The sequence below is a fragment of the Rosa rugosa genome, chromosome 5 (genome assembly GCF_958449725.1).
Source record: "Rosa rugosa chromosome 5, drRosRugo1.1, whole genome shotgun sequence".
NCBI classification, from domain to species: Eukaryota; Viridiplantae; Streptophyta; class Magnoliopsida; order Rosales; family Rosaceae; genus Rosa; species Rosa rugosa.
In genome coordinates, this window is record NC_084824.1 from 29,244,170 (window position 1) to 29,258,999 (window position 14,830).

Here is a 14,830-nt window from a genome sequence, read left to right on the forward strand (position 1 = left end):
TTTATGTTCTCGGATTGCCACGTAACATTACCATGTGGTGGTTTTGGTCAATAATATCACTCGAATTTGGTGGGGAACATTGGAGGGTGAACATTTCATTTCCCAAGCCATCAATTCCGTGAACCAAACGAGGCCTAAGGGCATGGAAAAGATATAATTTTATGTTATATATATTATCAATGCATTTTTATTGTTACTTCATTGCTTGAATAGGCTTACTTTTAATAAGTGAGCATGACTTGTCGAATGAATGGTTCTAGCCTATGTATCATGCATCGTGGTGCTTCTACATCACAACTTCTTGTCTATCTGTAGATGGTAGCGGACGGAAGGATATGTAATGGTCATTCTGGCCTTACCTTTATTTTTTTTTTTTTTTAAATAATATCATGTCGATATATTAATATTCAAGCCAGAAAGAGCCATTACATATCTTCCCTCTACCATCTTAGGGTAGATAAAGAGTTTGTGATTTGAAAAACCACAACGATACATATATTAGGTCCAATCATTTGACGGTACCCATGCTCACTTATTCAGAAAGCCTAGAAACTATGTAACCTATGACAAGTTGATAGGCTAAAATAAAGTCAAAAATTAAATTTTCTCCTTGCCCTTAACACTAGGGCTAGGAGGTTTTTCCGGGCAAAGGACACTTAGCACTTCCTCAGCTGGTACCTTCTTTATCTTAGGAGGGTTTTTGTTCTTCAATCCCAGGGGACGACCCCTCTTCTTCTTACTATCAGTCTTTGCAGCTTTCCCTCCATCTTTGGGCATCATAACCTCCGCTGGCACCAAACCAAACCAAGCGACTTGGCAGTAAAAGGAAGAGCATAAACTTTTACCTTTTTCATTGGTGCTGCATTGGCAGTGCAATCTTCCAGCAAAATTTTTAACTTCTTAGGTGAAGGAGGGCGGCTCCGTTTTAGTGGTTCCAGTGGTTTCTCCTCAACTGGAATCAATGCTAAGGCTTGATAAGTGTCGCTTGAAACCGGTTCTTGTACATTTCGAATGAGAACTGGCTTGCGCTGTTTGGTGGTGTTTGTGCCAAACAAGTTCCGAGCAATGGAGGGTAGAATTGGAGTCTGCACTCCTTTGAAATGAAAAGCTCCATTGTTGAAGACATTTTCAAAATTATGAAATGGACTGCGCAGTCCAATCCGATTGATACCTTTCATTCAATAGATTTGCAGGTTGCTGCTGTTCCGGTAGATTTGCCAACTTGAACGTTCCATCCTCATGGTAAATCAAATTACAGATCTTGCATTTACCAACTAGGTTCTCAAAGAAGAACGAAATTTCTTCCACCACATTGGGGGCCAACTTTAGGGTTTTTTTTTTTTCAGGAAAAAGGGCTTAGAGATATCATGAGAAACTCTCACCCTAATCTTGCCAGTATTGTCGAAGAGCTTTGTGTCCAAGTCCTAGAATTTGCCCGCAACAGAGGCCACGTTGATGCTGGTGGCTTTTACCTTTATTATTAATGAAAAGTCCAGGAGACGCTTTATTTAAAAAATCATTCATCATACATTAATTATATACACTTGTTTTAATTAAGTTGAATACATTGAATTTTTATGCTAGCTAATTACAATTCAATTGACTCTAAATTGGTTGATCATATGGTCTCGGACTACCACGTGACATTACCATGTGATGGTATGGGTCAATAATATCACTCGAATTTAGTGGGGATTATTGTAGGGGTGAAAAAAAATTAAATTAAGGGAACGAATTAGGAATTATTTTGTGGTCTCGAACTACTACGTGATATTACTATGTGGTGGTCCAAATCAATAATATCACTTGAATTTGGTGGGGACCATTGCAGGGGTGAAAAAAAAAAAATGAAGGGAACGAATTAGGAATATACGTCATACGGACGAATGACATTAATTCAGACCACCACGTGTATCATAGTCTGGAACCATAAATTAATTTTCTGTTGAATATAGAGATAGATAATATTTTGAATCTTAACTTGGTTGCATAATGTGATAAATCGTAATTCATCCACACAAAAGAACTAAAATATCTTGAATGCATAAATATAAAAAAAGCAATAAGAGTAATTTGAAGGGTGAGATTGGAAACTTACAATGGATTTTGGTTTTCCTATCCATTTCCATGTCAATACCATAGGGACAGAAATGGAACTAAAAGTTTAGGAAAGATGACAAAAAAAGAGGGCAAATTTCCTTTCCATATTTGAACTTTGTAGTTTAGTATTCTCAGTTGGCGCCGATTCTCGCTTTATAAACCTGAGCCTGAGCTCTCTCAACTCCAAAACCCTCTTTAAAACCCTACCTGCGCCCCCTGAAAATCGTCCTCCTCACCAAGAATTCGACCATACTCGATTAGGTCTCTCGGCCTCAATCATTCTCCGACTCTGCCAAAAGGTACCCAAATCCCTCTTTCTTGATTTTGATTCTGATTGTTAATGTTGGTGTTCTTTCCCTTTCTTTTTTTTTTTTTTCTAATCGGGTTGATTTTGAGCTGGTGTCAAGTTTTCGGGGTTGATTTTGCCTTTGTTGTTGTTAATGATGCTTTTGTTTTGCCATGATTGATGTGGATTTGTGTTGTTTTTGGAGTTAATTTGTTGTGTTTGGTCTTGTAATTTCTTTTTCTTTATTAGTTTTCTAGGTGAATTGCTCATTCTATAGTTGTAGCTTTTTTAAGGTAATGAGTTTCGTTTCTCTTAAAAAAAATGAAAGTAAGATTTCTGTTCTTGGTCTTGGAATTTATATTTTTTTGTTTCATAGTGAAAGCAGTCATGAATTAAATCATTTGTGTGCTGTATGTATCCTCCACTAACTTGTTTGAGCCCAGTTTAGCCTCAAGTTAACTAATTTTCACATCTGCCGTAATGCAATATAATTTAATAGCGGAGGGTCAAGTAGAGGTGGTGAAACATATGTCAAACATATGTCAAACATATGTCAACAAGCTAGGATGTTTTGGTGACCAAGGTTTTGGATGCCTGGAATGATGTTTGTGACATAAATAGACTATTAACATGGAAAAGATACGCAGAGGAACTGGCCCTTTAGTCAAACATGCATATGTCTTGCACCTTTTTTTTAAAACGAAAGACTACTCTATGATTTGAAAACATGTTTTGTTGTTTCAGTATTGTTCTCATGAAGAAGGTAAATGAGGTCCTTGTCTTTGGTAACTGCCGAGAATGATCTTTACGAGACACTTTATCTGAATTTCCTTTGGTTTTATGTACCTGCAATAGAAAAGGACCAAAATTGTCTGTATCAAAGATGAAAATATTTGCACTGATAAAATGAATATAGTTTATCATCTGGGAGAGGATTAGGAAGGATAATTCTGTGATCTTTAGTGTTTGCATATGGATTGTTTTCACCCTATTGGTCTTTTCAATCTGATTGTTTGTCATGTTCTTTGTAATGCTCTAGGCCTCACATTGTGTCCTTTTGTTCACAACAGTTGATAAGTACTGCTGCAGTGGTTACTAAAGGCATTCTCAAGCTGAAATCAAAATGGAAACCAGTGACTGGAGAACTCAACTTTCCACAGATTTGCGAGGAAAAGTTGTGAGAAAGCTGTAAGTTGCATAGCATTATCCATTTAATGATACAGAGCATCCTTTAAGCTCTAGCTGAAGTTACTTTCGGACTTCTAGCTACGCCTTTACTCTAGATCTTCCCGGTGCATGCATTCCATTGACAATCTCCCCCACCTCCAACAAAAGGAGGTTCCTACTTTAGCCAATGGATGTGCCATTGTGATGTGGAATGCAAAAATGTGCTGGCCTAGTAAATCCACGTTACCCCATGTACATGGGGATGGCCCTAGTTTCAATTTCTTCTTAGATGTTGTCTTGTCATATAGATTTTAGATAGTATAATTCCTTACATAATTTTCTCATTTTCTCTCATAGAACTTCATCCAAAAAAAATAAAACTCAACTTTGACATGCTATGCTTCATGATGATTCTACTTGAGTTGAGCTTGGGTGAGCATCACTACTACCAATGCCAGCTCATCGACTGAATGAGACTGGTTGGAATTTTGTAAGCTTAGCTAGTTTAGGGTATGGTAAGTGTGAATGCTATATTTGATAAAGATCACTACAGAGTTTAATATATGATGATACTGTAGTTTGACTAATGGAGTAATCTAGCTTGTTTACAAAAATTTACATTCTAAACTTCTCATGGCCGGTAACTTACTGACTCTATAACAATTTCTCCTGCAGTATAGATATCCTACGGAAACGTACCCCACCTTCTGAAGATCCTTTATCCCAACTGAAGAAGATACAGAGTATTGCGGTGAAATTCGAGGAAAAGGTTTATATGGACTCCAGTGACCAGGTATTTTAAGTTATGAAATGTTTTTCGTCTGAGACATTTATCGATAATTCTTTAACTGCCAAATTTTTAGGAAATAAATAGTTGCAGTTCATTAATTTCCTATGCTTGTTTGAAACAATAAGTATGTCTGTATCTCTGTTTTAATACATCTTTTTGATTGTTTATTTTAGAAAGAATATATGAGGAAGGTAACAGTAAAGTTGATGGCAGCAGAGGGATCACATCCAAATGTCGTTCCTAAATCATCACCAAACCCTCCCTGCGTTGGTCTAAAACCCTCAAATCTAGGTAATCACAGTTATTAAAAAAAAATTAGTTTATTCAGTTTTTCTAATTTTCATTTTTTATTTTTTATATATTTGTTTTTTTTAAGTTGTAGCTTCTAAAATTGATTTTTGAAATGCGCTATGTATAGTTGCTAATCAAGGCCAGTCAATTGCTGTTCAATCCACTGATCAGTCTCAAGAATGTGAAGTTCCTGAACAGCATTCATTGCCTGACGTTCAAAATAATATTGCATGTGCTGGAGTTTCTGCTAACTTGGCACCTGCACGGACCACTGTCAGTGCTTCAGCTCAGGTTCTCCCGCCAAGTCAGAATCCTTATTCGCTGAAGTCAGTAGGAAGTTCATCAGGGAAAGGGATACCTTTTAATGAATCTGCCAATAATTTCAAGCAGGAGCAAGTGAAACAACATTCATCCCGCACTGACACTCCTCCAAATCCACATCATTGTAGGCAGGTCAAGCAGGAATACATTGATCCTCAGCAGAACCATAAGCAACTAAATCCAAATCTTTATAAGCAGGTCAAGCAGGAACATGATGCCCCATCATGCATAACTCAGCAACAGAAAGTACATCAGCAGCAGCACCACCAGCAAAAACTCTTGAAACATACTCCTCAACAATCGGTCATCCAAGCTCCTCTTCTACGACATTCTGAGTTGCATGTTTCTCCACTCTCTGATCGCCAGCAGGATCAGATTTCTTCTTTTAAACAGACATCACAATCTGTTATTAAGAATCATCATCAGACAGCCTTTGGGCAAACAAATCCACAATCCACTCCTGATATTCATCAGAAAGTATCATCAACTCCGGAGCACGTATTAATGCAATCACAGAAGCAACTACATGTGATTAGGAGTACGTTGACTCCTACTAATCCACAACAGAATCAGTTAAGCGAGCAACCAAATGGTCTGCGTGACTTGCAGCAGCAACATCATAGGTTGCCATTGCAGCACAATAATTTACTACAGGAGTTTAAGGGGCAAAGTATAATTCGTTCTAGTGCAAACCATGAGGCCCAAAGAAACAATATCTCTGTACGACATGGGAGCTCACAATTGCCTGAAGGTGGTAGGTCAGGCAAGCATCAATGCGAGGTTAAAATGCAGGGGGAAACCAGACAGACTGCTTCAGCTCTATTGCCAAATGAAGTGCAAAAATCACAACCACAGAATCTTGAAAGGCAACTGAACTCTCAATCACAGCCAAAGAAGATGCAAAATCTGCCATGTTCCGGGAGTATGCAAATAGCAGGTAAATAAAACGATCAACTATAACTCAGCAAAAAAGTAGTTTTTTTTTATAAGATAATTTATAACTTTTTAAACTTTTTTTTTTTTCAACTTTGTAATGGCTCCTATGTTTTTTTGCAACATTTCACATAACTAATAACTTAACAGTGTAACTAGTGTAAATTTAGTTAATTAATAAATCAAAGATACTACAGGAATGGTAATGGCAAGGTATCAACTATGTTGGTGGTAGTATTCTGGTGGGACGAGACACTGTCATTTGTAGTGATTGTACGGTGATGGGTACTGTTATCGATGGTTATCGAATACACCAACAGTAGTGGTTACATGATAGTCACAGTGGCAATGCCTCGGTGGTGACAGCAATAGTGGTCATAGCTGTGCTTGATGATGGTTCTGTGGCTTTGGTGATAGTAGTGGTAGAAATGGCAATGACATCCTTGCTGTGGAAGGACTGATAATAGTTGTGAAGTAATAGAAGTAGTGAGAAGTGGAAGTAGTTGCAGACTTGCAGCTGTCCAGCTGCAATTTCTATTCTATTATTGGTCTTTTATTTTCTGAGAAACAGAATTTATTAATCACAAAGAATGGTAGATCTACTTTCAGTTGACTTGTGCTTTACATATTTTGTATGCTTGTTTAATAGGACCAGCTTCCACATTTGGGCAAAGGATTTCAAATGTAGATAACTTGCAAGAGGAGCTCTATGAGAAGGTAATCTCTCTCTCTCTCTCTCTCATATTTGATTGCTTTTACTTATTATATTCATTTATCCGGTTCCATTCATTTACCAACTGTTTACCTGTGCTGTAGCATTTGATCAGTGAAGCAAGGTTTATAGCTGCTCTAGTTTAAAGAACTTAGGAGAATAGAGAATAAAGGGAGGTTAAAGGGAGAACCCAGGCCTTTAAGAAAACTCAATTTTTATTCATTTCAATCTCATTTTGGCTGATAAGAGATGACCTTCTTTACAGGCTTTACATCTCCCCTAGACTTTTGAAGTACCAAAAGCTTCATTAAATAACAAGAGAACCTTGGAGTGTACTTAAAGACATAGTACATATCCTGACACTTGAATATTCTTAATTGAACAAATCTCAGTTAAACGCTCTTATCAAAACTCAAAGCTAACTGCTAGAATCACTTTTGATTTATATGTTTATTGACTTGGACTCATAGACTACTGTGGAGACTTCATATTTGGACCAAAGGGCCCGAAACTTAGTCTTCGGCTTTTGCTCATCATATAACTTTGTTTTTTATTTTATTTTTTTTATTTTTATTTTTAAAAGAAAAATATGGTCTTCATGAAACAAAAGAAAGAAAAGAAAATGTTGAAAATATTGCTGAAATTTGCATCCTAACCCAATGTGGGATTGTGTACAGAGTACAATCCTGGTCGGTGCATACAATGCATCTGAAGAAGTCAAACACTGACTGCTTATTTCTAAAATTTTCTTATGCAGGTTGAAATTTTAAAAAGCAAATATTTAGCAGAACTGACACGGGTCGATCAAAAGATAGCATCTCATTTCCAAAAGGTAGTTATAGCCGCTTGCTCAAAATCAGCCAAAATGAGATCTAATGATTTGTTCTTATGTTTAATTTATACACATCTAATTTCTATTCTGCAGCTCCATTCTATGCCTCAACACCCAGAAAGACAGAATATCAAGAAACTTAAAGCAATAAAGCACATGCATTACACTGTCAAATTTTACATTATGAATCTAAATGTGCCCAAAAGCAAAATTACACCTGCTTGCAAGGAAAAGCTGGGGTTATTGGAGGAAAAAATTGTTTCTTTCCTTCAAATATTTGAGCAGCGAAAGCCTGCTACCTTGCTCCAGCATGGAGAACCTTCCAATGTGCACTCTATGCCTCAATCAGTGCAACTTCATTCTCAGGCTCCTCAAGGTCAAACATGCCAAGACGAAAAGAAGCTGCAATCGCAGTCGGTGAACATACAGTGTTTTGATACAAGTATGCAGCACAGCAATGTGACAAATGTGGTGAATGGTTCTGATTCTCTATCTGAGCCTCCAATCCTGCAACATGACACGGTGCATTTGCGACGGAATTTGACTGAGCAAGATTCAGAACAAGCAAATTCTTTGAAGTTAGTAAACCAGGTTCCCTCGGAGTCCTTTAAACTTCCTAAAAGCAGCCCCCAACTACCAAATGATATGTTGTCACGAAATCCTGCGCTTAGACTAGAGTCGCGTGTGAATGCTCTTGAGTCAAGCTTCAGTACACATCAAGACATGCACTTGAAGTGGACTAATGAACAGCCAGATACTAAAACCCCAAAACAAGAACTTCAAAGGCAAAAGTCACAGCAGCAATTAGTACAACCAAAGCAGCAAATACTGCAGCAGCATCACCGGTCACCAGAGTTGCAGTCTAGGGATTTAACTCCAAATTCTTTGCCCAAAAGTCTTAAACCTTCCTCTCAACAAGTTCCTCAACATTCTTCTGTGAGTGAAAAGAAGAATCTTCCAATGCCTCCTATGAAACTTAAATCTCCTGTCATTTCCAGAAGTTCACCCGAGGCGGGAATTTCTTTGGCTCCCTTTGCTTCAACACATATACCAGGGGATTCTGAGAAACCTATGTCTGAAACTTCATTGGTTTCAAATGCAGTAAATATTGGAGGTCAACAAGCACAGGGTGCACCAGGAGCCATTCATTGTTCTTTTGATGGGTTGAATGCTGCTGAGCTGCCTGAGCAGCCTATTCAGAGATTGATTAAAATGGTTAGTTTGAACTTTGAAGTATTGAATTACTGATGCAACTTCTTCTTTGGTTATTTAGAAAGTATTGGATGTTCTGCATAACATGAGTATTGGGATATATAAGATGAAATAGTATTTTCCTTGTCCCATTTCAGGTTAACTCGGCGTCGTGTACAGCACTAAGTTCTTTTGCTTCAGACATTGGTTCAGTAGTGTGTATGACTGATAGAATGTCTGGACCAGATAATGTTCAGAGATCTAGAGCTGCGATTGGTGATTTGGCAGACATGACCAATTTTCATTTGCAGGAGAGATACTTCGCCTGGCAGGAAACAACTGTTGGAACAAGGATAATGAAGCGTCACAGAAGTATGCCAATTAGCTATGGAGCTTCAGAAAATAGCAGTATAAATGATAGCTTGTCACAGCTAAGTGATATGGAAAATTTTGACTTGGACTCACCTGCAATATCTTATAGCAAACGGCGTAGGCTTGAGGTATGAGCCGTGCTTTGATAGGACTTCGTAATCTGTCAAAGTTGATAACAGTATATCATTGTGCTGTGATCCTTGAAGTGAATGTCAGAATTTTTCAATAAAATCTGTAAATTATGTATCGGTTTTCATCATTATGGGCATAATATATGCGATATACATCTATTTTGTGATGGTTCTCAGCATATCACCAGATACTTTTTGGTTGAAACTTGTACTATTTGTAATTAGACATAGAAAGTTAATTATTGATATCGTCTTTGAGTTATGCTGTGCTATCATTTTTTGGTAAATCTTTTGTTCATCCCTTTATGTAAACTCCTGTGGGTTGTATTGGGGCAAGTCAAACTTTGCATCTTGTCCTGATTTTTATGGTTACAATTTATAATTTACATGTTCCAGGTGAATCATCTCTTAGAAGAAATTACCGCTATCAACCAACAACTAATAGACACTGTTTTAGATATTAGAGATGGAGAGACTATTCCATCAGTAGCCTCAGCTCCAATTCTCGATGGTGAAGGAACCATTGTTAGGTGTTCCTTCATCGCTGTAGCCGTTGCTCCTAATCTGAAGTCTGAATGTGTTCCAGCTCCAATGGTATATATGTCTTATATATTAGTTGAAGTCTGATTCAGAAACCGCACTTGTGAGTTTATTAATCCTGTACTGACTTGTGTTTCTTGGCTATGCAGCTTGCAATCCAGCCTCTGCGATTGCTTGTTCCTGCAAATTATCCTTTGTGCTCTCCTATATTTATGGACAAGTTGAAAGTGGAAGTCAGGTGAGAAATGTGCCTTTTTCTCTCTCTTATGCTGGCTGTTTATTATAGACATAACCCTACTTACAACCTGCAGCAAATCTCATCTACTGGTTACATATATTTTCCCTTATTAGAATGTTAAACAGAAGTCTTGCACCTAAATACGATGGCTTTTCTTGTTGTTTAGAATTATGAGTAATATAATTTCTGTTTATTTATTGTTTTCATTTTGGGTAACTATCGGCTTTACCGAATCTCAATCAATCATGATTCTTAAAATATTCTCAATACTATGTCATAAGTTAATACCAAATTTTAAAATATCTGTGTGATTTTATAGCCAAGGCTGAATTGTCATCATCCAAGTTCTTAATTTGGAATAGTTGTTTGTAATTTTGATGTTATTCATATGGACGTCAACTCATGTAAAGTAGTTACATTTACCATTAGTCAGATAGACAAGAGTCAAATAAACCTGTAAAATATGGAAGTTTTTCTGCTAAATTTGAGGCCGAGAGTCATTGGGTTATTGTCACAAACTTGTAATGGTTATCTTTCTTTACAGTGTGTACCTCTTGTTGATTACAACTTTGCTGATTGCTCTGGGTTTCTATATATTGGGTGGAATAAGGTTTAATCTTGGTTCACATGTTCAACAAAATGAGGGGGATGATGATTGATTTTTAAGGCTCTGAAAGAAACATGGCATGCAGTTAGTGATCTGTGTGTGTGTGTGTGTTTCCTTGATTACTTTAGGCAAATTCATCTGTTGCGTGTCTGGACTTCTAGTGCTATTCACAAGCATATACCCTTATATGTAATAGCTGTTGAATGTCCTATATCCTGATCGGATATATATAACTGGTTATTGAAATAACTTTTAAGATAATATGTTGCATATAGTTTTATGCCACTTGAATAATTCACATGTCGTGAGTTGTACCACCTCGTGAACCTTATATTTGAAGTTTCAGTTTTCTGAAATAACTTGACATGTTACCTTGTTGCTGACTATGATTCTTAAATTACTATACTGATTGAAATCTATATCGTTTGTCCACTATTTAATCTCTCTGCATGCCGAATAGGCGTATTGCTTGATTAAAAGTAAATAAATATAACTCTATTCCCACTCATTTATTAGGTTTATTTACTCTTATCAAATGAATTTGAGAACTTGATTTATGAATCACTGGATGATGATATCATTTAGTTCTTGGTCTTCCTTTTCCATGCATATGATGGTTCATTTACTAGTATAGTTGGACTTTTGTTTATAGTCAACTTCACTTGTCCGCCTCTGTTGCTCTGGCAGTGATGATCAGGATCTTTTAGCAAAGGTAAAGTCGAAGCTCAATTTCTCTCTCCGGAACCTGACGGAACCCTTGTCACTTGGGGAGATAGCAAGGACATGGGACGTATGTGCCCGTGCGGTGATCTCTGAATATGCAGAGCAGAATGGAGGAGGAAGCTTCAGTTCTAAGTATGGCACCTGGGAAGACTGCCTCAGTGCTGCAGCTGCTTGAATCATTTTCTCTTGAGAATTATTATCTTGTCAAAGTTGAGAATTGAGATTGCATCATACAGGCTCATGTAAGCTGATTGTTTAAAACCTCAGTGATGATCTTATAAAACATTAAACCTCATCAGTTGCATGGTTTGATAGGAATTAGTTATATTAGTTTGTTCCAATCTGGAAAAAAAAAAGTTACTGATAACAATGAAAATGACTTGGGACCAAATACGGTATATTGAGGTCTGGGATTTTATTTTTTGAAGCCAATCCGGTGGAAATACGACAGATCTGCCAAAGAGTGTTAGTCACCTACTCATCATTCCCTTGAACTGCAAACTACAATGTACCTCATTTCTAATCACTCCCTTGTAGCATTTTCAAGCCATTTCATCACTTTAATTTGTGTGTTAGCATCTTTAATTTGTGTGGTTAATGCCTTCATTGCTCCATTTAAGTTCCTATTTCTCTTGAATTGCTTCACAAAGTACCTAAAAAGATAACAAAGTTAAAACATAATTTTTAAAGGAAATAGCCAAGTAAAATATAAAAGATTACATATTATAATCGTTGCATTTTATGCTCCTATCACTTACCTGATTTGGAGGTATGTGAGTCTTTATATAGCAATCATTGGGAGTCGTGTTCTGTGGTTTCCGATGTGGGAAGGGTTGCTTCCCCATATATAGAAAGGTAGTTTGTACCCCTGTTAGGCCAATCTATGAGGGAGGATCCGATGTGTCTGGCGCGCCGTCGGTGATCTATTCCGGCATGCTATTCTCGACTCCAGTTAGTCCTCTGAACGTTTGCTTCGGAGTTTTTGTATCATATGTACATGGTAAGAACAAGTACCCCAAGTCTCTGATATGAGCATTTTATGCGACATTTATATGGTTAGTCCCTATATTAATCTTTGTTAATTTTCTCTATTTTCTCTTGATTTGTTTACTTTTGTGTTTATTAGGTATTTTGGAGCAAATATATGAAAAGAAGATAATAAAGGGAAAAAATGCGTAAATAAGGTAAAGCTAGAAATCCTGGCCCGAGCAAGGGACCTTGATGAATCGAGGAGCCCAATTCATGGAGATTATGCAACAATTAAAGAAGATATTCTCATAGATATTGATGATGACGTGGCGTATTTTCATTTGACAAGTTAACGTGGACAAGCAATTGATTCCGATGAATCCCAAACTTGATTTTAAGATTTTTCTGATTTCTTTTTCTTCTATGAAACTCTTTGTGTTTTCATTCAAACAATGAGCAACTAATTTCTTAGTTGTTGGGGGATGTTGAAGCTTCAATCGTGATTGTATTGCTATGCAATGACTTTTAGTTAGTATTATTTGTGTCACGCCCCGAATTTTAAATACAATTAAAATCCGAAACATGAATTATACAACTTAATAAAATAAACGTCCTGAATTTTTTTCTCACAACAACCACACTTCACACCTCTCAATAATACATCTCACAATTTACAAAGCTGTAAACTGAAACAAAAACTCTAACCCGCACGATCTCCGCCTTGATCTTCCTGACCTGTAGGATTTCCCGCTACACCATTTGAATTTAATAGTGCACCGGGAATTGGCAACAACACAAAACCCGGTAAGCTTTAAAGAAATCTTTAAAGCTCGTATGAGTAAACAAGAAAGGAAGGTTAATTTTATTAAATTTTACTTCTTTTAACTTGAGTAAAACAACCAACAATCACAACATCTGCAAGAAAACATCAAGAACTCACAGAAATCCACAAGAAACCCATTTCCACAATTCTCAAATCACAATACACCACACTGGTCCTACAACCTTCCACCACCTATATCACCACTTTTGTCTACCCCGACAACACGTTAGAGCTCTAACTACATCGTCACTTGTCACCTTGGCCTAGGTTCAACTGATAACGATGTACTTAATAACCCTCGAACTTTGGGCCCACAGCCTTCAGAACGATTCACTGGGTAACTTAATAACCCTACATTCTCCAACTCTAGACATCCCACAATGTCAACCATGAATATCAACATGAACTCACCAATTATGATCATCACAAATAAATATGGTATGTCACATCTCAAACCATAATAATTAAATCACCACAATTCAACACTCTTCAATGTCACACCATTCCACATATAATCACGTAAATATATATATATGTAATTATCCGCTCAGGAATAATCACTAATACCAACTATAGTTCACATGCAATAAAACCAAGAAATTCATTTTGTATAATTAAAATCGTTTTACTTACCTATGGACCGTAGTTGATAAAGTCCATATGATTTTAAAACAAATATTTATTCCACAAATATTTTCACACAATTGTGACAAATAAAGTAATTAAATTTATTCGGTTCGTAATATGAACCAAATGAGCACAGTGAGGTTTACTCACCTCGATATTCCCGCTGCGTCTTCAATTCAACCCAATACACACCAAAACTGCTCACCCAAGGAAGACCGTCAATCACCTAATCAAACATGACCTTAACTTAGCCAATAACTCAAAAACATACTCAAACGGCAATCCAACGGTCGGATTGAAATTAAATGATAATCCAACGGTCTGATCCTCACGGATCGTCTATTGGATCATCCTCCAAAAATTATCATGAAGATCCAACGGTCAGATCTTCCTGAATCGTCCTTACAAACATCTCCACAAATTTATATGAAAATCAGACGGTCGGATTCTCACGAATCGCCTTCCAAAACCCTAATTCACAATTATACGAAGATCCAACGGTCGGATCTTCGCCCGTGACCACACAAAGTCATCGGGACAGTCATACGATCAACATATCTAAATTTGAAGTAAAACCGACGGTCAGATCTTCGCAGATCGTAAACCGAAAGTAATGCTTAAAAACCGAAACCCTAGCATGCATCAACTTTCTCCAAAATGATATTATAATATATCCAGACGACCGTATCGATGCGTAGAATCTAAAACTGTAAAGAAATCACATTTTTGACCCCCGGAGGGGGCCGGAAAAGGTCGCCGGAAAAAGGGCAGAGCCGCCGCCGACCACCGCCAATGGTGGCGGGGCCTGGCTGCTCCTCTTCCTCTCATCAAGCTGAACAACTTTCATAACTAGCACGAAGTCTGCAAATGACCGGAAGGGGTCGAAAATTACCTTGAACAGTAAGGTGGCCGGAATGTTCCAGAAACCGGCGAGAATTTCCAGAAACCGGCGAGCTCGATTTTCGACGTAAAAACTTCAATTTCAGGCCTCGATGCCTTCTAGAGAGTTGTTAATAACATCAAGGGGAACCCACTGGAAAACGAATCAATCAAAAAGATGCACTACAGCTCGAGATATACCGATCGAAAGATTTTCGTTTCGGATTGAAAACTTACCGAGCTCCGACGAACGTGAAACCGGTCACTCTAGGTGCAATCCTCCTAGTATGATGATCAG

The 14,830-nt window shown here is 37.4% G+C and overlaps 1 protein-coding gene across 1 annotated transcript; it reads left to right on the top strand.

The window, feature by feature from the left end:
* The first annotated feature begins 2,238 nt into the window (after positions 1 to 2,238).
* On the top strand, positions 2,239 to 11,645 carry LOC133712389 (mediator of RNA polymerase II transcription subunit 15a-like). Its single transcript, XM_062138496.1, has 12 exons — positions 2,239 to 2,399; positions 3,457 to 3,574; positions 4,229 to 4,346; positions 4,517 to 4,634; positions 4,762 to 5,892; positions 6,538 to 6,605; positions 7,358 to 7,432; positions 7,526 to 8,647; positions 8,782 to 9,123; positions 9,523 to 9,720; positions 9,816 to 9,904; positions 11,199 to 11,645. The coding sequence occupies exons 2-12, from the start codon at positions 3,510 to 3,512 to the stop codon at positions 11,407 to 11,409; spliced, it is 3,537 nt and encodes a 1,178-aa protein (XP_061994480.1). The 5' UTR covers positions 2,239 to 2,399; positions 3,457 to 3,509; the 3' UTR covers positions 11,410 to 11,645.
* Positions 11,646 to 14,830: the final 3,185 nt, after the last annotated feature.